This window comes from Larimichthys crocea, chromosome XXIV, assembly GCF_000972845.2.
Source record: "Larimichthys crocea isolate SSNF chromosome XXIV, L_crocea_2.0, whole genome shotgun sequence".
NCBI classification, from domain to species: domain Eukaryota; kingdom Metazoa; phylum Chordata; class Actinopteri; family Sciaenidae; genus Larimichthys; species Larimichthys crocea.
Genome location: NC_040034.1, coordinates 14,068,240 through 14,091,226, shown reverse-complemented (window position 1 = coordinate 14,091,226; position 22,987 = coordinate 14,068,240). Strand labels below are relative to the sequence as shown.

At 43.4% G+C, this 22,987-nt stretch overlaps 1 protein-coding gene across 1 annotated transcript in view; it reads left to right on the top strand.

Moving 5' to 3' along the window:
- The window catches only part of LOC104924657 (AT-rich interactive domain-containing protein 1B), a 168,763-nt gene that overhangs the window by 97,358 nt on the left and 48,418 nt on the right, over window positions 1-22,987 (top strand). The window contains 1 exon segment of the mRNA XM_027274594.1: window positions 18,432-18,735. Within this exon segment, the coding sequence (XP_027130395.1) occupies window positions 18,432-18,735 (304 nt within the window).

Genomic DNA, 22,987 nt, shown 5'->3' with positions numbered 1-22,987 from the left:
CGGCGGGAAACAAAATTAACACAAGTCACCGAAACCTCATAAAAATATCAATGCAAATGAACATAGTAGGATTTTCAACACACCTGTTAGCCAATGCCGCTCGCGTTCTTTGTATTCATGCTTGGTGGCGGCCTTGGATTCCAGTTAAAGTCTTAGTATTAAATCAGTAATAGTATGTAGAATTGGTATTCGCTTGACTGTGGGAAGGGGTTTGGGGAAAAACAGGCGGAAATTGAAAATGAATGTGAACTGCATGATAGTCTGCCTTCTTCCTTTCTCCTATTGTTCACCCCATTCTTTCTCCTGCCTCCCTTCCTATGCCTCTGTCTCTCTTCCTCCTCTCCCTTTCCTCCCCTCTTTCTCCCTCTCTCCAGAGGGATTTGACTCTAACTGGCCTTGGCGCCCGTAATGAAACCAAATCTATTTAAAGCCAAAAGCGATGCAAGTTTTAATTTCCTATTCCAGACTTAACCTTTTTGGCTGCGCTGCATTTTCACATCCACTTAATAACTTTTTACCCTCCACTTCCCCACTCCTCCTCCTCCTCCTCCCCCTCTTTCATTCTCCTCATCACTCTCACTCTCTGTCGCTTCCTCTCCTCCATCACCCCTCCCTCAATTCTTCTCTTCCCACCCCCACAACCCCCCATTGCTCTCAGTGCCGAGGCACAGGCTGCCTCTTCAAGGGCAATATCTGTCAAATGATTCCCCTGTGAAATTAAGACAGAGGCCATGAGAGAGGAGAGAGGAGAGGGGGTGGGGGGAGTAAAGAAGAGGAGGAGGACAAGAGGAGAGGAGGGGGGGGGGCTGGATGCAGGAGGTGGAGGTTGAGGAGTAACAGGAAGGGCTGGGAGGGCGTGTGTGTTATACAGTCAGGTGGTAGCTCTCCTCTTCTCTCCACTGAAACTGAAATCAGTTTTCAAAAAAAAAAAAAAAGCGACAATGAGAAAATGAAAGGCTTGGGGAACAAGGCCGGGATACAGAAAGGGAGATGGGAGACTCCTAAAAAAAAAGAGAGATTTCCTCTTGTCTTTTAATGACCATAGACCCGCACTGTGTGAAGCTGTGTCTTTTTTTCTTTTCTTTTTTTCTTTAGACATGCGGGGTTGTGTTTATACAAAATGGTTGAACTGAAACCAGTCAAGTGATTTGATACAAGCATCATATAATCCCCTGTCAAAAGAATATCCTTTTATAAAAATTTGGATGCCTGCTATACAAATTCGACAACAAAAAGTCTCTGTGAGAATATTTTAGTGGTATTACTGAGCATAAAATATCCACAAACGCTCTGGGATCACATACGTCCATATTGTACATTTCACAGGAATATTACAGTGATTTTTTTTTTTCTACATTATGATGTGTGGTAATAAATGTCCACGTCAGCAGTGTGAATCACATTATGAAATGATCAGAAATGTTGGCTGATCCTGAACGCACCCCTCTTCTGTTGTTTAGAGTTTGATCACATGCCCTTCTGTGCACACAGCAAGCATAGCGCCATCTCCTGCCCAACTCCACTATTACATCCAGGGAACAATGGCTCTCTTCTGACCACACTTCATTCACCACAAAACACACTTTTTCTCTCACTGTTCTCAAATAAAACTTTCTTTTTTTAAAAATTATTTTACACCTGCTTTACATTTATACACATAATGAATTGCTTGCATCTAATTATTCAATATCTCAATTATCAGAGCTGATAGCCTCACGGCACACCTCCAGAGCTTAAATTTACAGCCCTATTCCATAAATGTCTAAAATGAAATTAACTTTTTACAAGGTGTCATCTGTGGCTTTTAAGTGGTGAAATTGAAGCCCACCCACCCACACACACACACACACACATACATACACACACACACATACATACACCTCATAATGAGAAGCCATTATTAGGCCGTGATTGGAGCCAGGGTACCAATATTAAAAGTGGCAGGAGAGGCAATATCACCTCAGTGTCTAATACGGTAGTAGATATGTCATATATTTTAAGACAGCTGCTCCGCTATTTATAATTAATAGCAATTTAGTCCCTGCAAAAATTGGAAGACAGCTAACAGAGGGATCTTGTTCTATTAAGTGCAGATTCAAAATCAATGTCAAAGTGACATTGTGCTGTTTTTGAGTGGGTGGTCCAGACTCTACAGGGCTTATATAAATACCACAAAGCCCATATGGTGTTATGTGTGATTTGCACGGAAGACGATTTCCCCTTTGATTCTGTGTAAAAATAAGTGCAGTACAAACAAAAAAGAAATGAAGTTGGCCTCTAAAGACACACGAATAAAAATAATCTGTCTTTATTCTTATGCCTCACAGTCATAAATCACTCCTTCCCAAATGACAGCCTCATACACAGTGTATCAGTGTGGCAAATGGCTCTATCTTATAATAGCAATGTAGCACATAGCAATATTATCTGCTGTGGAGTATTGTAGTGCATGTGTCTCAGCGCTGTGCCCTGGAGCGCTAGCCAGATTACACTGGCCCAGCGACAGTCTTATAATAAGACTCGCCCATTAAATCATATCAGCACTGCTTTTTATAGGCCAACACCTCAGCTACGACACTATGAAACTGTCGATCACACAGAAATGTGTGTGTCTGAATGTGTGTGAGGCAGAGATAGTGTGTGTGTGTGTATGTGTGTGTGAGACTGTCTGGGAGGAGACGCGTGTGTGTTTTACCAAACGTTGCTGGCGTTTGAGTTGCTCGGCGCGGCATCTGACAGCGTTTCATCTTCTCCTTTCATTAGATCAGCCTCGCGCCGCTGTCACCTCTCCTTTCCCTGTGCTTACATCACACGCGCTCCTCGCGCACGCACAAGCCCGGGTGACCATTGGCTCACAAGCTCCGCGAGGACGTTCTGGTTGGTTAGCTGGTTTCTGTTCCATCAGGCCCCGCGGTATAGGGAGAGGGCATCCAGGACGATTTACCACCTCAAAATCATAGTGTGAATATGCAAACTGGATGGATGAGTGATAGAAGTGATTCATATGAATGGATTTGTGTCGTCGGCAGATTTATAGTTGGTATTAAGATTCATTCTTTACATTTTATTTGATGTTTCAGCTGTTGCGGGCCATATTTCTGTCTCCTTCATCCCTTATCACTGGGATTGGTTCATTTGGGGATGCCAAATGTTTTACAAAAAAGACCTCACAAATTACAACATATTGCCCATGGACAAAAGTGGGATTTCTTTCAAAACACGTTAAATATGTTGGGAAACGTGTGAAAAGACTTTGAATGATATATTACTGAAATGTGGAGTAAAACGGTTTTTCACCAGTTTTCAGTCCAGGATTTTGTGGGCGGTCCTAAAGGGTGGCTCGATGACACGCTGAGGCCACCCTGAGCATACCCCTGCACCCCTAGCAGAGAGACAGAGATTAATTCATCTCGCTCAGTGTGTTTCAAAGATAGTCATGTCAATTCCCGAACCTGATCTGTCACATTTCAGTCACTTCAAAATTGCTGCTTGACTGTTCAAATGAGTGGGCGTAGCTTCAGTCCTTTCTGTGGACACGCCCCCACAGTCCTGGAGCTAAGAATACTGCTCATTTTTACCCGATTTTGACACCTAATTTCATAAACTTGTCGATATTTTTACTGATTCAGATTTGTCTGGGTGGTTAAATAGCACTTTCTTCTTTGGTCTGACAAACTCAGAACACAAATTTATTCTTACTTTACACAGACTTTGAAATGCTGAGACAGGTTTTTGGCTTTCTATGAAAGAATCTAAAATATGACATGACAAACACAACTCTGCAGCCAAAGGACGATCGTGTCTGTGCAAAAAAAGTATTACTTATCTAAAAAAGCAAGTGTTTCCAAAGGGCATGGTTTGTTAAACGAGTTATTATTAAAATATAGAATTAGAAATTTTGACTCAACAAATAATCTGTGGATTCTTGCCATTGAGCCCTAAAAACAAAGAACAGAAGCAGTTAATTGACAGTGTTGCACATTTTAGCCTTTAGACCTCTTTGTGGGAATACGTACTGTTTTTTTTTGTTTTGTTTTTTTTCCGACAAACTTCCCCTTGTCACATACTGTGCTGTAAGTAGTTTTCTGTCTGTAGTCACCGCGGCTTCCCAAGCAGAGCTGTCATGTCACATTTGTCATCTCTGACGGATGACGTCGCTGTCTAGCAAGGAAGAGTTAAAGAACCGATCCCACGAAAGACACAGAGCAGCTCAAATTCTTTTGGACAAAACAGATTGGCGTGTTTTTGTTCCTTGTACTTTATTTGTCGCCTTCTGAGGGACGGTTCCATGTTTGACGTGATTTGCTGGATTGTGGCAGTGCAGCAGTGAAGTTAATTCAAAGCGTGTATGTCTGTGTTCCTTTTTTTTTTTCTTGTGCTGACAGCTTTGTGATTTCTTTCCGTACCCTCAAATTTTTTGATTTGCTTGTGTTGTCACTTTTCATGACATTTCTCTGCGTCTTCTTTAACATGTAGAATCTGGATTGTTCTGCGAATACTGTACAGCACTTTCAACAAAATAGCAATGGGAAATTGAATTGTATTATTTTGCAAATCATATCTGAGCGTACTCTTTAATTGTCTGTAATTGTTAAGATTCTACGGAAATCACACATGAATATCTATGAGTCCTTGAAGTCATGCACGTTCCCTAAAATAATCAGTTGATGATACATTTCCCAAATCCAGCCAACAGAAACAAATGATCCACACAGTGGGATTTAATTGAAATGCGTAATTGCATTGTTATTCAGACTCGTTGTCATGCTAATGCTGCACTCCATACATACGCCTTCCCTGTCAGACAAACCTACACTCCACATTAATACTGTGCACACACAAATATACAGATAAGATCTACTGATAGACAGGAAGAGACACAGACACAGAAACTCACACATCAATTTCTGACACTGAAACATGCTGCACATACAAAGTGATGTAGTATACACACATAGGTGAACAGACAACTGGCTGACAGGCACACACACACACATAAACAGACACACAGCATCCCAAGGTCTCTCCACATCTTGGTTAATCCAAGCCGTCAGTCAGTGCTTCGGGGGCCTGGATGCTGCCGTTTGATTGTAATTGCAAAAACCGGAGGCGTACAAGGGAGAGCCAGGGATGCCGATAGACAGGTGGAGGGACGGAGGGATGGATTCCTCCTGCCTACCCACAAGCCCCTGCTCAGCATGCTGTGTGACTTTGTGTCAGCAGTTTGTCTTGTGCATAGCTAATGACGGCTCGACGGAGGGGCGGGCCCGAGTCTGCTGCTCCCGCTCGATCTCTCTGTCTCTCTATCCTCTGGTCTTCAGCTGAATCCCCGACAAATGAGATTTTGCCCGAGGTGGATGGAAGGCTAGTATGTGGAGCAAGGCCTCTGTCTGCCTGTCTGTTTGTTAAGAAATTTCACAAGCCATAAAGGACCCAGAGCTTTTTCTCCTCCTAACCTCCTCATTCTTCTCCTCTTGCCCCCTTCCTATAGCCTCCCCCCATAACCCCCTTCATTCTGCCTCTCTCTCTCTCTTATCCTCTGCAGCGCCGTCTGTCTTCTCATTTAAGATGGAGGCCGTATTAACTGGCAGTGAATTGTTTTAATGAAGAACAGGGGGAATAGGAGGGAGGGAAGGAGGGAAAAAGAAAGAGATCAGGGAGGAGGAGGAGGAAGAGAGGGCAAAGGCGTCCAGGCAGACTGAGCAGCACGAAATTGGAGGGATGAAAAAAAAAAAAAAAAAAAAAGACGGAGTGGGTTTGAAATGGGGGGGGAAAACAACAGCTTCTCCAATTAAGGAGAAGTTTTTTTTTTTGTTTTGTTTTGTTTTGTTTTGTTTTGTTTTGTTTTGTTTGGTCATGGACAGTCAGTCACACTTGCTTTTGTTGAGTGTGTGATGAATTACACCCCTCCACTCCTTCTCTTCTGCCTTTGTTGTGGTGAAGCTCCAGCCGTTTGTACCTCCTACAATATCTTGCGCTGTGAATTCTCCATGCCTGTTTACCAACCAGCGTTCTTTTGAACTGGCATAGAGAAATGGCTTTTTGAAGAGTCTCTTTGATGGTGAGCCCAATTTGTTTTCACCGCTAAAAAAGTTCGTTTGAACGCTCCGAAAATGTGGGCTGACGTCGAAGCCCGGGCTTGTCCTGAGAGGGCTGCTGCCTCCCTTCGTGACTTTTTAGCGTCAGAGCACGTGTGTATATGATTTCATATGATTTGATTAACCTGGAATTAAAATTGTAATTGTCTCTTTATTGTTCCATCAACCTACTGTCTTCCTAATTATATGTCTGTCTATTTGTCTAAGTAAATTAAAAAAACATTTCAACACCCACAAGTGTGTTGAAAAAAGATGTAATATTTAAACGTAAAGATTTATTTATTTATTTATATGTAGGGAAATTCATTTTCTATTACACTCGCTACTCACACTAAAATGTGTTCAAAGCTGCCGATTCACCTTCTAAGTTACTTGTCATAATTGTTCATCGTGCAAATTTGCATGTCAAAACATGTACCATAAAGGATGATAACAAACAGAACAATTAAAACTTTAACATGTACTTATTAACTTAGCGTAGTTTTGCCAAAGCTGAAGTGTTTGTAGTGGAAAAATTCTTTTAACCTCTGTCTTACTATTTTATGCTTACTATATTTTACAATTATATTTTATGTTTAACTTTGTATGAACTTTGTCCTATCTAGGAGACTGCCTCCTGATGGGTTGATATATGTTTGAGTGTAGACATTTAATACTGATCATGTTCTCAGTCTTTATCGAATTTCCACGACATGTTTTATATATAAACAGTTGACATGTATAAATGTATATGTCTGTTTCATATAAATGAGGTGAGTGTAAAGTGCAGAGGAGGCAGATAGGAATTATCAGTGTCATGCTACGGTAGTTAAAAATAGAAATGATGTCCTTAGCTCTTGTAAACATAGCAGAAACTACCTCAGGTCCTCTGGTTAATTCTAATCTTTTTGTGTGTGTGTGTGTGTGAATTTTCCACGCGTATTATTTATATCTGTGCCCCCCCCTCCCCCAAACACAAGAATCATCTGATGAGTCACCTTGTAGTCCCGTAAGGGTCAGCATGTCTCTAACTCATCATCTACAAACATTTCACACCTTGTACCACCTTTAGAATATATTTGTCTCTCCGAGTACCACCATCATGACAGCGTAGGTGGGGCCTGTTCAGCTACAGTACAGACAGTTCACACAGGATGCAGGTTTAAGTTGAATCCTGAACACAATCGGTTCCAGAACTAGAGCTACTTATGCGCAAAAGAGTTCCTCCTGAATATTTAACGTTTGGATTGCAGTGTTTTTGGACAGTATTTGTTTTGGGTTTTTTTAACCTCCTCTTAGTATCTTACCATCACATCACATCGAAGTTGATCGAAAATGTTAGAGGAAATGTAAAACTTTCAAATTACATTCCCGTGATCTCATAGTTGAACTATTTTCATCCAAAACAAAGCATTGAGGGAGGATTAAATGTTTCTACATCAGTTTGTTAAATAAAAAAAAACATATATTTCATCTATTTCCTTGCATGCCACCAGTGGTATGTGGATGTGGAGGATAGATTCACTGAATCACACGATGCCGCCAGATGATCAAACACAATATGACTGAATTTCAAAGAGTAAATGAGTGTGCAGGAAGTTAGGGAGGGCTCACAGAGGTGATTCTGATCTTATGCATCCTCCCTCTGAAAGACAGATTCAGAGTGGAGCGTTCATTTAGCGCAGTCATTCTCAGGATACACGGATCACGACCACATATCTCCCAGAATTCCACCAATCACATTATTGATCAGCGGTGCGGGCTGATGGATTACCGAGGTGAATTCACTGACAGGTGGCACGTCCAATGGGGGAAGAGTTTTGCTTTGCACCCTCAAACTAGAACCCCCCCCCCCCCCCCCCCTCTCTCCTACCACTACCACTCGCCTTCCTCTCCCTTCTTTTGATCAGAGTCATTTTGACAGTGATGCATAAGTCTCTGCAGCACAGGGCTGACTGGTTGGTTGGCAGGAAATGCCACAGATCCCCGGAGAGTAGAGGAATGGGGGATTAAACAGTGAAAGACACCCCCTTAAAAAAAGGGGGGTAAAAAGAAAATCAATGTTTCCTCCCTCTGCGTACAGGAAGAGCTGTTTAAGGATGCTGTCACTCTTCGGTTTTTTGTAGTCTTTTTTCTTCAAAAGAGGCTTTTTTTTTGTCTGTTTAAACTCTGTCTTCTTTCAGGTTACTTTGCTCTGCCCCTAGCCTGCAATAGACTGAAGTCCTATGTGGAGGTTAAATCGAAACAAATCATCACTATCATCCCCTGTGCTGTCCTTGTCTTCCTCCCCATCCCCCTCTTTCCAAGCTCTAACTTCCTTTCTTTATTTCTTGCCACTTCTATCAAGGAGAAGTGAATGGCACACGTTTCATCTCTCCAAAGCGACAGTGGGCCCGAAACACCACAGAGGCAGAGCTGGCTAACATTGAACTGGATTAGGTAGAATAAATACAAAGGCAAGAGGGAAAAGAAAGCAGCTGGGGAAACACAAAAGGATGGAGCTGCAGATGGGAACTAACCTTGCCTGGGTTTCTCTGATGTTCCTTTACACTCACACACACACACAAACACACACACCTCCACCGCACCCATTACTGTCAACCCCTCTTTCTCTCTCTCTCTTTCTCTCTCAAGTCATCCTTTTATTTGTCATGTTCAGAGAACAGCACCAAAGCATCTGAGAAATGGGAGGTTACAGTGTATTAAAGGAAATGTTGTTTCACAAAAATGGTCATTCCCCTTTCAGCAGGAAATACAGAGGCTATGCAGCAACAGCACTTCAAAGCTGCCCAGAAAACTTCCCATGAAACGACTTTGATTTTCTGCATCTAAAGGGGACAAGCAGGGGATTTTCCCCCTGGTGTGTCGCAGCAGTCCTTCTCTCGTTGTTCTTGGCTGTTCTTAACGTTGTGTTTTCTTGCTATATAAAAGGAAAAGAGTAGAAATTTAATATCTCTCATAGAAGAATAAAAAAAAACATGTTGCACCATTATCATGTTTGTTGATAGGAAATCCACAGTTCTGGAAGGACATTAGAGCATCGCATTCCTACATTTACCAACAAATCAGATGCCTTTAGCAAATCCACACATCCAGACAGAATTGCAGGCATGAAAATCAAATTCATTATTGACATTTCTGATCTTGAACCCTTGAATCCCGCTCATAAAAGCAGCGACACTGAAGAGGATGTCATTATTCGTGTGTTTTTTTTGTTTTTTTTTTAAATGGCGAGCAATTAACATCTGATAACATTTGAGAATGAATAGCATCCTGGAACAAAACTCGTCATTCACGTATCGCTTTTTATGCTATTAAAAAGTCTCTTACTGGCCCATTTTGATAAAAGATATCGCATAAAAAAATAATGTGTTGGAGGCAAATACACTGAGGAAGCCGGTACGTGCAAATTAGTGAGGAGAAAAGGACAGGAGGCATTAGAGAGAACCAGAGAGAAGTTAGGCTGGTTGTTTGGACGTGTTAGTTTGAAGTGAAGAGCCTGCAGTTTGGTGGACTGTCTCCCTGACACACACACACACACACACACATACACACACATACATCCAACCCCACACACAACCTCTCCCCCCCCACGCTCTTCCAATGGCCCTGTCGGTGTGCCAGGGCGGGTGATTACCGACGCTCTCCCCCAATTATGGGCTGATTATTCCGCCGCGCTCTAATTGACTGGGGAGATATGCAAATGGCTGTCATTTGGGATGATAAAGGATGCGGGTGCTGGATGCCCCCTGCATTATTTAGCCTCGGCTGTACGCAGCGTGAAGGATGTGGCGTGCGCTTTAATTGCTGAGGAGAGAGAGGTTAAGCTGAACGAGCAGCTGAATTAGAAATGAGGAATTTGGGCCCTTTATTTATTTCTTTATTTTGCTCCTCTCCTTCCATCTCTCTCTCTCTCTCTCTCTCTCTCTCTTACACACACATATACACACTCTCGTACACTCTATGTCATGTGTAATTTTTTCAGCTCTCTCTTGGGTGAGTGGAGAGGTGAGGAGAGGGGGGGGTGGGTGGATGGCAGGATGTCATGCTGGAATGCCATAAATAAAAACATTAGCGGAACCAATACGTGCAGAACAAATAGGGTGAGTCCGTGTTTGTGTGTGTGTGTGTGTGTGTGTGTGTGTGTTGGTGTAAGGGGAGGCGGTGAGTGGTCGGCTTGTGCATTAAAAACTAAAGTGTGAAGAACCTTTGCGGACTAATGAAAAAAAAAAAGTTTCAACAGCTTAGACAATAAGCGGGCTTGGCCTGTCTCCTCTGCCTCTGTAAAGCTGCCGTTTTAAATGAAAGCAAATTTAAATATACTTCTCTGCAGAATACCAATGACCTGACTCAGCGGCGTGAGCGGTCGCACTCGTGGGCGAGCACAGACAGAGTTTGCGGCATCTTCAACTTCAATACCTGGTCTCACAAAGAGGACCAACTGCCATGTTTATTAAGCTACTTAAAGGATGACGTTGGTTGTTTCAGACACTTTACTGTTGTTGTCATTTGTGCAGAAAATAGTGGGTGGGTGGGAGGGGGGGGAATTAAGTGAATAGGGTCCACTGTCTGAGTACTCCTAGCTGCTACAGCTTGGCACATTATCACGGGGAATCGGAGTGAAACTCAACACTAATCCCTCCAGTTTGGAGACAAGCAGCACCAGATTTGGGCGTCTTTAACAGCTTAGGGGTAATAGGGCCTCAAATGTCCCTTTCAGTGTGGCCCGCCCCATATCTCCACATTATGAGAGGCTTAAGAACCCGGGCAGTTATCACTCAGTGAGCCTGCTATCTTACAACAACCAATAATTGCTAATGCAGCAGAGTTACTGTTAGTATTATCACCAGATTTAGTGAATCTACTGGAATCCTGAGACAGGTGTCCACGCGACTGTTTGACCCTCACGCCCGACTCCAGGAGCGGCAGGAGTTTTTTCGGCTCGGTGCTGCTGCTGGTGAAAAACAGAGAGAGCTTTCTTTTCCTCTTATCGAGATGCCGCGGTATTATCAAGAGATTGTCTGGGCTTTGTGAAGTGTGCAGAAGCAGAATTGAAAAGAAAAGCACAATTGCTTTTCAGTGCTGCCGTGGCTCTCCTCTGCACAACCGCTTTTGTTCCAGATAACAAAAACAGAGAGAGAGCAAAAAGACTGTCTTCAATGATGTAGCCTTCCAAATAGTGCTGAGTGTTTTTCAAATCACAAAATAGTTCCTCTGTAATCATGAGCTGCTGTTCGTTCAAACCGGCATTTTGCTCGCTAATATAGTGTTGTTTCCTATGAACGCTCTACATGCAATTATTTCTCTGCACAGTGCCTACAGCAACTGTTCATTTTTATGCTTACTCCATGTCTACACAAGAGGCGTAGCGCAGGCAGCGCTGTAGCACAGCAGCAGCAGCAGCCTCAGTGCTCCGTGTTTGTCTACATAGGATGCATCCAGGAACAGTATTTAGTTGTAGGTCACCCACGTTTTGGCAGGCCAATACCATTTCACTGTACTGTACAGTAGTAATGTTTATGCAACAGTAGAAAATAGACCTGGCACACAAACTGTGCAGATGTAGAAACAAAAATAAGTACAACTGTGGTTTTATATAGCTTTGGTTCCTGCTCGGGCCTCAGAGTAAAAATGTGTACTCATAAAGCACAGTAAAGGCCTCCATGTGTTTCCATTCTTTGCACAACTACTTCCATCTCTTTTGGTGTGTACGAGTGTAGCAAGTGTAACACTCTTACACCATTATATTTGTACGATTCATTACATTGAGACCTTAAAGACTCATAAAAGATATAGGTAAAAGACATAGGTAGTCCAATGCAGCCAAGAAGAAGCCATGACTGTAGTTTTTTTTGCCCTGTCTTCATGTGGAGCCATTCACTACAGCTTTTAACATTTTGCCTTTAGACGTGTTTGGAGTTTCTTAGTTTGTTTCAAACATACTGAACCCATGAAGTGTTTTGGAAGGTGCACAACTAGTGGTCAGTACCCTCAAACCAGTAGGTAAACTCTGAACTGCTTGGTGGACAGCAACCTAGCCTGCTTCAAGATGCAGTAATTTCCTTAATATTGTGTTGTGATGACATGTCCTCACTGCTGCCATTGCAGGGTCACTACATTATGTCTCAAGGACACCTGCGGAAGTCTTGGGCAGACTGAGAGACAGCTGGAAAGTTTAGACACTCAAGATATGAACATTGAAGCTCCAAAGGCACAACACAGACATCCTTCGGTTGGCGCGCTGGCTCATTTGAGTGCCTGCTGGGTGCTAGTCTGAAGCCCTCATGGGTTTTTTTGGCGAGCCTTAGGCGTGCCAAACATCTCCCCTTGGTTTGCAAAGAGTGCCCTTGCTTGTATTTGGAGTCACTCTGCCTTGTGCCTCTTCTCCTCACTGAGGATTTCACTCAGAGACCCTCAGGAGGTGGCAGAGACTCTGCTCGAGAACTCTTATCTGCACACACATTAGCTTGCACATTTACATATCCCAGTTTGAGCACAAACACACACATTATCTAGCAAAGCAAGGCGTGTTCGCACATTCCTACATGCAATAAAGAAGTCGTGTGGATGTACAGTGGTGTGTGTTAGCGAGCACATTTTTGATCAGCATTTTATAGGGTAGTGCTTAAATTCTCATAATTTCTATCAGTTCTCATGATCATAACCAATTAACATCATCATTCCAGCCTTGGTAGACATTCCAGCTGATTGACATCAAAAAAAGAAATGATGGTGTGGGTGTAGTGTTAAATCTCCCTCCACTAAGTCTCTCTCTCCTTCTCATTTCTCTTCTTCTTTCTGTACTTAATAGCACTTAGTGAAGGGTATTACAGTTGGTGCTCTACATGGGGCATCGCATTAAAACCTTCTTTCACACACACACACACACACGTTCAGCAGTCCATTTGGATTCATTTGCATGGCATTTCATTTGGATTTTGCCTCAATCGACGGTTTGGGGGGGGGGATGAAAAATAAAAAAAAAACATCTTTGTGTAATAGCATTTCCTCTTAGTCTCCAGTGCACCATAAAGATAGAAAGCACAGCGGCCGGAGCCGATAAATGAGTGCAGTGCTGCCATGAGCAGACCTGTCCCTCAGGCCTACAAACGATAGCTGTTGGAGTTAATTACAGTTTACATCATCATATTTACCCAGAGAAGAGAAACAGAGATTAAAACTCGCCTCTGAGCCCACTGAGGTGTTATTTCTGTATATATTGTACCACAGTGAAGTGGAGTACAATCGTCGCTATGTGTAACATTATAATGGATTTTACTCTTGACCCATGAAAACATAGGTTCGATATGGATGCATAAAAACATCAATATGTGTACAGAAACAAATAGCATTTAAGTGTAGGGTCACTTTTTGAGTCTTAAAACAATACTGACCTGTCTATATTTACAGGTCGGGAAGCTTTGGGTCATTGCTGTTGTTCCTAATCTACATACAGGCTGTGAAGACATCTCTTCCTAATGCAGTTTCACTGTAAAAGGTGGTGGTAAAATCCACACTCCTCAATCTGTTTAAATATGAACTTCAACCAATTCTAATATGAGGCCTGAGCAGTTCGGTATCTTCATAAATTTACGGCAAATTATGGCAAACTTCCATCTTCATGTTTCCCCTGATAGTGTTGCAGGGGTTAGTAAATTTAGAGCTAAAAAGTTGATAACTTCTGAATAATCACTTGGCTAGCACAGGTTACAAACGCCTTTCAGGCACAATGCTGCTCACTCTACAGTCAGTTCAGCCTGATTGAACTATTGCAGTGAAAAACCATTGCGGTGCAGTGCAAGCCATTGGAAATAAACGAGTTTCAGGACAAATTACATTGTAATCATCACAATCATACTGATATATTGGTGTATATTCATAATACAGTGCATTATGTAAAAATATTGGTACTGCAGGCTGTGCACAAAGATCCCAGACCAGACTCTGCTGCAGTACCAACTACTGTGTGCTTAGGTGGAGTCTGGTATCCAGCAGGAGTTGTGGTGGGTGGAAGGAGGGTATGGTAGCATCGGGCATAGCAGCTAAAATCACAATATCTGATAGACAGAGCAGATCTGGGACAGATGGGGGTGGAAGACAGTTAACCTTTTTTTATTCAATCCATTTTGCACTGAGACTGCAGGATGACAAAGTTTCAAGTCATGGGTTAGATGGAGTAGTGAAGCAGGTATACTGAGCAGCATGTATTAGAGTGAAAATGTGTTTTTCACAGTCAATATAGCACACACTGAGGAATTTACATTTAACGTCAACAATAATAGGACATCCACATAAAACTAAAAGACAAATGTTACAATCAGCATGCCCAGCATGTTGCATATGTATGTATAGATTAGTAACCTTAAAATCTCTGATGAGGGATCAGTGCAATGAATGTGAATGGCGTTTCTTCTGTGGTGCCTACAGCATCGAGAAAGGACAACAAACAGACAGAAATAGTCCTCATGAAAACTGTTGTGTCCAGAGTAATTAGGAGATGTTGCTGTGGATTTTTTTAATGTATTTTTTTAATGCTGCAACATAAACAAATTCCAATCACCTCCACCTAAGGCAGCCATCCCAGATATCTTAGAACTTCTGCATGAGTTGATCATTTGTGTAAATTAGGAAATTAGGTCATCTTACTATTTGCTAATTGTGCACTTGTATTTATTTTATATTAAAGTACCATATTCCATGTAGTACTAAGAACACAGTAATGTCACTATATAAAGGAGCAAACCTTATTTCCCTTTTTGTCAGTCAAGAAACTCTGTGTATCGTTTCTGTCAAGTTATAAAGTTTAGAATAGAAAGTTTTTTGTTTTTGTTTTTTTGATGCTGTGGAGTTTAAAGCCATAAGGGAGGTTGTTTTTGAGTGGCTCACAGTGCTCGGTTGCTATGTTTGAGTTTCAGGCTCTAGTTAGCTGGCTAGCCATCTGGTGCAGAGCCCTCAGCCATACTATCCCTCTGACTGGGGCAGACAGAGACAGACAGAAAAATAGATCCTCAATGTGAGAGTGTGTTTGTGTGTGTGTGTGTGTGAGAGAGAGTCGCTCTTCTTTCCTGTAGCCCACAGGAAGCTGCATCCATTGGCTCCTCCCTGTCTAGACAGAGAACCACTTTTGCACACGCACACGCGTGCACACGCACGCTTGATGCCTTCTACCATACCAACTTTGATGAATTCCCTGTGTGTGGTGAGAGGAGACAACATCAGCACCATGGTCAGGGAGGAAAAAAAGGCCCACAGTCTGCTGGATGTGACAGCTCCCTGCTCCACACTGATGCCTTATACCCTGCTGGTGTGTGTGTGTATGTGGGTGTGGGTGCAGGAGAGTGAGAGCAGGTCAGTAGTATGAGTGAGGGATGGGTTGGGGTGTGTGTGTGTGTGTGTGTAGCTTCATCTGTCCCCTCGGCCGCATCAGTGCTCAAGCATGTCTCGCTGTGACAGCCCAGCAGCCTGTGTGCCTGTGTCACACACACACACACAAACAGAGGCACGCTAAACGAGAGAGTGCAGGCAGACACCAACACCAGCGAGGTGAAGGGTCACGAGCGACTGCCTCTCCAATGTTGTGTGAAATGTGTAGATGGCAGTCTCGGCCCATTATGTGCGTATATGCGACTGTATGAGTGTGTGTGTGTGTGTGTGTGTGTGTCTTGAGGCAGGAGGGGGGCATCTCAAAGTAACTGGTTATTATCACCTCAATATTTTTCTTATTATGACAATTACATGCTCTAGGAGCGAATTAAGCGATACAGGACGCCAAGCGGGAGTGGTTGACAGCTATTTGGAGACTCAATGCACAGAGCAATTTGCAGCCCCGAGCCAAACAAATTGGATTTGGGCCACTTTGGATTGGGGCCCCAGATTGTTGGGCGTTTGGATCCTCCGACCGCATGCCTGCCTGGCTGGTTAGCTGGCTGACTGGCTTCGATTCTTTACACATGACTAGGAGACAGTTAGCCAGGTAACACAATGCCTCATAGCCCTTGACAAGGATTAAGTGTACATGTGGAGGAAGGGTGTATGTGTTGATAAATGCATTATACTGCGGGCGCATTGTGAAATGACTTTTTTACGGCAGTGTTTCAGCAACCGTAAGTTACAATTATGGGTTTATTGGGTATTTACAATTGACATTTTTATAGTCCATGGGTGTTTTCCCACTCTTTCATGTTATATAGTGCTGCTACTTTTTTGGTCTTGGGCCACACAGCTGTGCTCAAGTGTGTGTATAATCCAAATGAGCCTAACAGCCTCTAAACGAATTACTGGTACGCATTTTCCCACCCCTAAACTGCCACTGGAAAAGCTGGCAACAGCACCCAATTAGGTGAAATGCAATTATTCCCATCCATTCACACAATAAGCCTGTGGGTTAACAACCTAGCCGTACATCCGGCTAGCTTTCGGTGTTTTGGAAAAGCCATCACCATGGTTACACCTGCTCTCAGGGTAACCCCGCCATGTCAAATGGCATCCACCCGGGTCGGTTGCAAATAACACATTTGGCGCTATTGGTGGAGGCAGCGCATTACATCACTCCGGTCAGAATACTGGGTGATTTGATTGGCTGAGACAGGGAGTGGTACCACGGGTGAGGAAGAGAGAGCGAGAGGAAAGCGAGTGCCCCATGTGCTCAGTCGAGCGAGGGTAGATAATGCCAGGCGACAGACTGGCAGGCTGGCAGAGCGGGTGGGCACTCACAGCAGCCTGATGGAAAACAAAGGCTTTGTGTGTCACCGCAGAGATCGCATTAACCAAAACAAGCAGCCACGGACCAACTGCCACACTGACTTGGTTGTCTGTTCCACAGGCTAAGCCATGCATGGATAGACGGAGATGGGGGTGATGGTTGGGGGGGGGCGCCTGTCTTACTTTTTCTATGAAATAACATGGCGCTAGGGTAATCAGAAAATGTTTGCCACTGTTGACGCTGAATTGAATCTATGACAGAGATGCATAAATTCAAAACAAATGGCAGTTTTTTAGTCACAGTTCAGGACGCGCAGGGTTTGGCATATATTTATAGTGTTCATTCTTGTGTTCTAATATGTTTAACTTTTTGCCAGTATTCATTATATTTTAATTTGATTATTTTCCAAAGGAATTAACTCTGTCAGGCATTTTAGTGAAGCTATTTTCACTGTAGCTTTTACAGTCAGGAACTCTGTAAAGAAATGATGTGTACTTTTGTTGAGTCTAATTAAAGTGCAGATTTATTGTGTGTCTGTTGAATAAAATCTTACTAATGTTCACCAGTAGAATGACACTGTAATAACATAGCTTGAGTACACATGTGTACCTACAAGACAGCATTCCCTGTAGGTGTACACTTGGGTTTTTTGGATTTTGAGGCCTCATATTAAGCTCCACGTGACACATAGACAAATATGTATGTGACAGATAGACACATGCCATTCTGCGGTGACAGTAATGGTTGCACAGGACTCAGGTGGGACAAGACTGGGGGGTCAACAGGCCTGGTATAGCAGGTAGGATCAGCTGGTGTACAGCCGCAACTCTTCCCGTTCCTCTCCGAGCAGGCACCAGCCAGGAAACCAGGGTCACTTACAGGTGACTTCCCCCATATTCAGCTACAGCTGGGGCACAGCCGCTAGTCAGTGAGTCTGTGTGTGTGCTGCGTAGTTAGGAGGCAGCCATCACACCGCATCACATCACATCTGGTCTTCTCTTTTTACCTCTGCCGCGCTCTCTCTTCTATCTTTCGTCTGTCGTTTCACTTCCTCCCGCGCTCTACACTTTTATACAGTCAGTATCCTGTCAGCAGTATTGGTGGGGATTCCCTCGAATCAATTCAGGAGGGGGAGTACCTACTAAGCGCACACACACACACACACACACACACACACACACACAGTCCTCAGTTCACCACAGGGAATGAAAAGTGTAATATGAACTCACGCTTGGTCTGAATGAAAGCCCATTACAATTCATTTTCAGCACGGCAGCCAGTGTACAGTAGTGGCTTCTTCTGTGGGTAATGTTTTTGCTTCTCTGCCATATTAACCACTGTCACCGTGACCACAGGGACTTTATCCCAGTGATTACAGTAGGCCACAGAAAAGGCAGACCATTTTTGTGCACATGCACAACTTCCAACCTTTCTAATCGTGTGTTTCAATTTTTATTTAGTTTTCTAAGAGACTTTTATATAGGCCTTCAGCCTTACAATATACATACAATGTTTCATGTATCCTGAAATAGATGTAATGTTGTATTTGCTCGTGCTCATGTTTAAAATTGCCTCCTGCTGCCTGTCACTTCTCATCAAATGCTTGGTTGAGCTTCATAAATACTAACTGTAAGCCCTTTCTTCTGTTCCAGGATCTGTCCGGCTCAATTGATGACCTTCCCACTGGGACAGAGGCTGGTCTGGGCTCAGCTGTCAGCGCCGGCGGCTCATCCAGCAGCAGCAGCAGCAGTAGCCAAGGAGAGCAGGCGGGTGGCAGTAACCAGGGACAGTCCCCGTTCTCTCCTCACGCCTCCCCCCACCTCCCCAGCCAGAGGAGCGGGCCCTCTCCCTCCCCTGTGGGCTCGCCCGCAGGCTCCACTCAGTCCCAGCAGTCGCGATCAGGCTCTGGACCCATCTCCCCCGCTAGTGGACCTCCTGCCAATACCTCCGCAGCGGGTAAGGCTGCCAGCCACAAAACATATGTGTGCATGCATCTTTATAATCTGATTTTGTTTTGATGAAAGTAACAACTTCTAGCATGATGACTTTATTAGTATAATCACCACAAACAAACAAGACTATCACTGACAAAATTGCCGTTGGAACCAGGCACTACGCTGCATTTTACATCATCATGTTAGATTCCCTGGGAAATTTGCAAAATTGCTTTACAGCTTAAAGGGAAATTGCTTTGTGCCACCAAACAAGAGGCTGCTGTTTGAAAACCAATGAGAAACAATCACAAACCATACCCCAGTCAGTGATGTCAAATGAAGTGTACTGCACTTGACAGATGATGAAAAATAGCTGCTGTGACATCACTGATTGGGGCGTGACAAGAGGTTTCACTTTCAAGTCCCTCATGCTTCAGTTCTGGTGTGCTCTTTGAAAAATGATACTCGCAGCATCTTTAAAGCCGTGCCATTAGTATACTTGTTGTCGCTGTAAGCATACCACAGTTATCACACCCACATTTCTGGCTGACCTTTCTATTTATTTTGATATTTAAAGACCTACGCCTGATTTCATTTATTTTTAAATATGTGCATTTAAAGAGGATTTTAAAAAGGTCATGTAGAAAACCGACCCTCTTGCAGAATAGCTATATATGTTTCCACAAATAACAACATTTAAACGTAGTGTGTTTTGCATTGTAAGAGAAAGAAAAAGCTTTTACATCACACCTAGCTATAAAAAAGTAAATAAATCAGACCAGGAGAAAAACACTCTTACAGGAAGGATCCTGCGTTTATTTCTAAACTGTTGCATGAAGGTGGCCACATCCTGGTTTAATAGCAGCTCGTCTTTTCTCATTTTCAACTCACAGTATAATCTACCCAGATCAATTTTCATTCTGCCAGTTTGGACAGAGGATGAAGCTGAGTGCACACTGCAGCAGAAGACCAAATAATATCAATCCAGCATGTCTAGACTTTGATATCTCTGGTCCATTTGAAATCCTAATTCAGACCGCAGAAGAATATTACAGCTTAGTGCAGAGCACTTCATGGAATATGTCTCATTCATTTCCTTCACACAGTTTTTGTCCTTGCATAGGAGGGATTTGTTAAGTCTTTGATCACTGTGTTGTAGAAACACGTCCCTACATTGCAGTGAAAGTTTAATATTCCCCCCACTACCTGTGGATGGCACAAGTATTTCCAACATTTATGTCCAGACAATATTTCCTCTCCACTCTCAGTGTTAATGAATTGAGACTGACTCGCAGTGGAGGACCTCCCATCTGATTTGTAGCCTTATCTAAGATATGGCAGGCCAAACAAGACACAAACAGGATTATCAGACAATGCACGGTGTCTGTCTGTCTCCTGAGGCCAGAGCAGAGCGCATAACCATTTAGATAAACACCAAGCATTATAAACAAGTGTGGATTTGATTTGTCTCAGACAGGTGTGTGAATGTGTACGTATGTGTGTGTGTGTGTGTGTGTATGTGCATGCAACCTGTTCCCGCCTGGCCCTCCCCGTCATTCTGCCACCTTGCTGCACCGACTGCGTGGCTGACCAGAGCATCGGCATGTCTCAGACCTGTCAGTCACTCTGACGAGGCGGGGCAGGATGTCTTGAGTGAGATCCTGATGCCAACTCCTCCTCCTCCTCCTCCTCCACTCCCCTCCCTGCACCTTCTTACCAGAGTGATTGACGCTAATGAAAAACTGGGACAGTGGTTTTCCAGGCGCTTGTGCCAAGAATCATGACGAGAATCCGGAATGAGGCAGCAAAGACGAGAAGCGAAACCGATCGCTGGGACGTGATTAATAAGAAAATATTTTAAAATATTCCCCGTGCCAAATAAATGGTGATAAAGCGTGGAGCAGTGAGTAACATCTGGCATGTTTTAGCGGCTGTACTACAATCAGTTTGAATTAGATCAAGGAGCAGCCAGCCTAAGAGAGGCACAGGAGAACTAATGTGGTTAGCACACATCTGATTACTAACGCTCCGCTTTCTAACACTTCATCACAAGTTAGGACACTTTGGTTAATGTTGTCGTTTTAGTTTGATACAAGTCAGTGAGGAGAGGAGGGAGCAAGTGCACTGGCGAACAACACTTTATATTAAATGTGTGTGTGTGTGTGTTGTTTTCTGAGGTTCATCTCTTCTGTTACTTCTGCGGATTAAAAAAACAACTTTATTCATTATTCAAACCAGTTGTGTCCTTTTAAATAAAGTAAATAAGACAAACATTAATAAGCTAATTAATTAGTGTGGAAAAAGTAGTGTTTTTATCTGCAGCACTTTGAGAAGCAGTCAAAAAAAAGTCAAAACACAACATATCTTGTGGCTGCTTTGCATTCTGGTTCATTAAGGCTACTGTCAGTGGAGAAATTGGAATTTCAGGCTCTTCTATAATTGATTCTGCTCCTTGGCTGACATCAAAATCTGTTGTTTACATTGATGTTTCAGGTGGTTTTTTTCTCCCTCCTGTTAAACTTCATTATAGCTGTGGTCTAGATGTCACCATAGGATGTCACGTTGTGAGTTTCATCCACAGAAAATATGAAGAAAATGCGTAGCTGTGTGATAGTGTGGATTCACCCTTCAAACACAAACATGTATTTGTGGTGTCAAAGTGTGTGTTTCAGGGTGTATGTATGCAAATGTTTTCACGTTTTTTTCATGTCTACCTTGTTCAGTTCTACAAAGGGTGGTTAAGAGAGAAAGAAAAGGGGTATGTAGAAGATACTATAAGTAAAGGAATTTTATCCCAAGCTTTGTAGAACCAGTAATTGTGTGTGTGTGTGTGTGTGTGTGTGTGTGTGTGTGTGTGTGTGTGTGTGTGTGTGTGTGTGTTAGTCTGTCACCGGTCAGCCTCCCTCGGTGGAGTGATGCGACATGTCACACGGCTGAGCACTCATGGGACACACGTTACCCTTGACAGCGGTCAGAGGAGAGCAATTTCATCATGTCATCCTTTCACCTGGCTGTCAAACACACACACACACACACACCACAAAATAACACAGAAGGCAGGGAAAGCATACATAACAGCACACGGGCACACACACCTATGAACAGTTATCTCATGGTTTTATGTGAAACATATATGGTCGCACATATAAATCATCTATGTATGCTTGCTTGCTTCGGTGAGTGACAGTGTTGTCTGCATGTGTGTGTGTGTGTGTGTGTGTGTGTGTGTGTGTGTGTGTGTGTGTGTGTGAGAGAGAGAGAGAGAGAGACTGACAGATTGCCAGCCTATCATACACCCATACACTTGCACAAATCTATCTTGTCGTAGCTCCACGGCACGCCTGTGATTCCTTCGTCTCCTCACTTCTCCTCTACCCCCCACCCCACTTCTCTCTCTCTCTCTCTCCCTCTCTCTTTCTTTCTCTCACTCTCTCTTTCCATCTCTCCATGAAGCAAATCCAATACACTGTAACATTATCCAGGCCTCGCCTTGCTATTTGGATTCTCTCCCGGAGCCAAAAAGGCACACACAGGGCCAAATTGATTTTCCTGTTGCGCTAGATTTGTGACAGTCGAGCAGAAATCACATTGCTCAACCGCCAACCTCCCCCTCCTCTTCCTCCACCTCATATGCGCACACACACACACACACACACACACACACCCAAAAGAGACTCTCACACACGTCCTTCCTCCCAGTGTCTCTAAAGCAATTCAGAGCGTCCTCAGAATATTTTTCTCCTTCCATGAGACATCGGGGACGAAGGAAGCAGACATTCGTCTCTCATCCGGATGGATGTGGGCTGAATGGGACTGCCAGCGTTGGAGCTTCCATCACTGTGACTGTGAGCTGTTGGACAGAAGGTCCTGAAAAAGTTCAGCCTTTAGTTCCTAAGTCAGTGTCATCCCAGTTGCAGCAGATGTGTATGTGTGTGTGTGTGTGTTTTGTGTGCTGCTTTTTAAAACTCTGGATATTTCTACATGTAGATAACGCAGTGTTTGGAGTGTGTACATGGACTGGTTTGACAAGTTGTCGCCAGCTTGACAACCTGTCAGTATGGCGTCACTTCCTGTCAGCCTTAGTATGGCTGTCCCCAAAAAAATGAGTAGGAGACATATCCATTACCAGACTGAACCTAATACATACTAAATCAAACGGAGCATAAACAGAGCACAGAAACTCCAGTTGTCACCGGCTCGGATCAGTATTGCTAATAGGATGGAGCTGATAAGGCGGAGAAATGTGCATGTCTGCTGCTGTGCGGGGTAAAAAG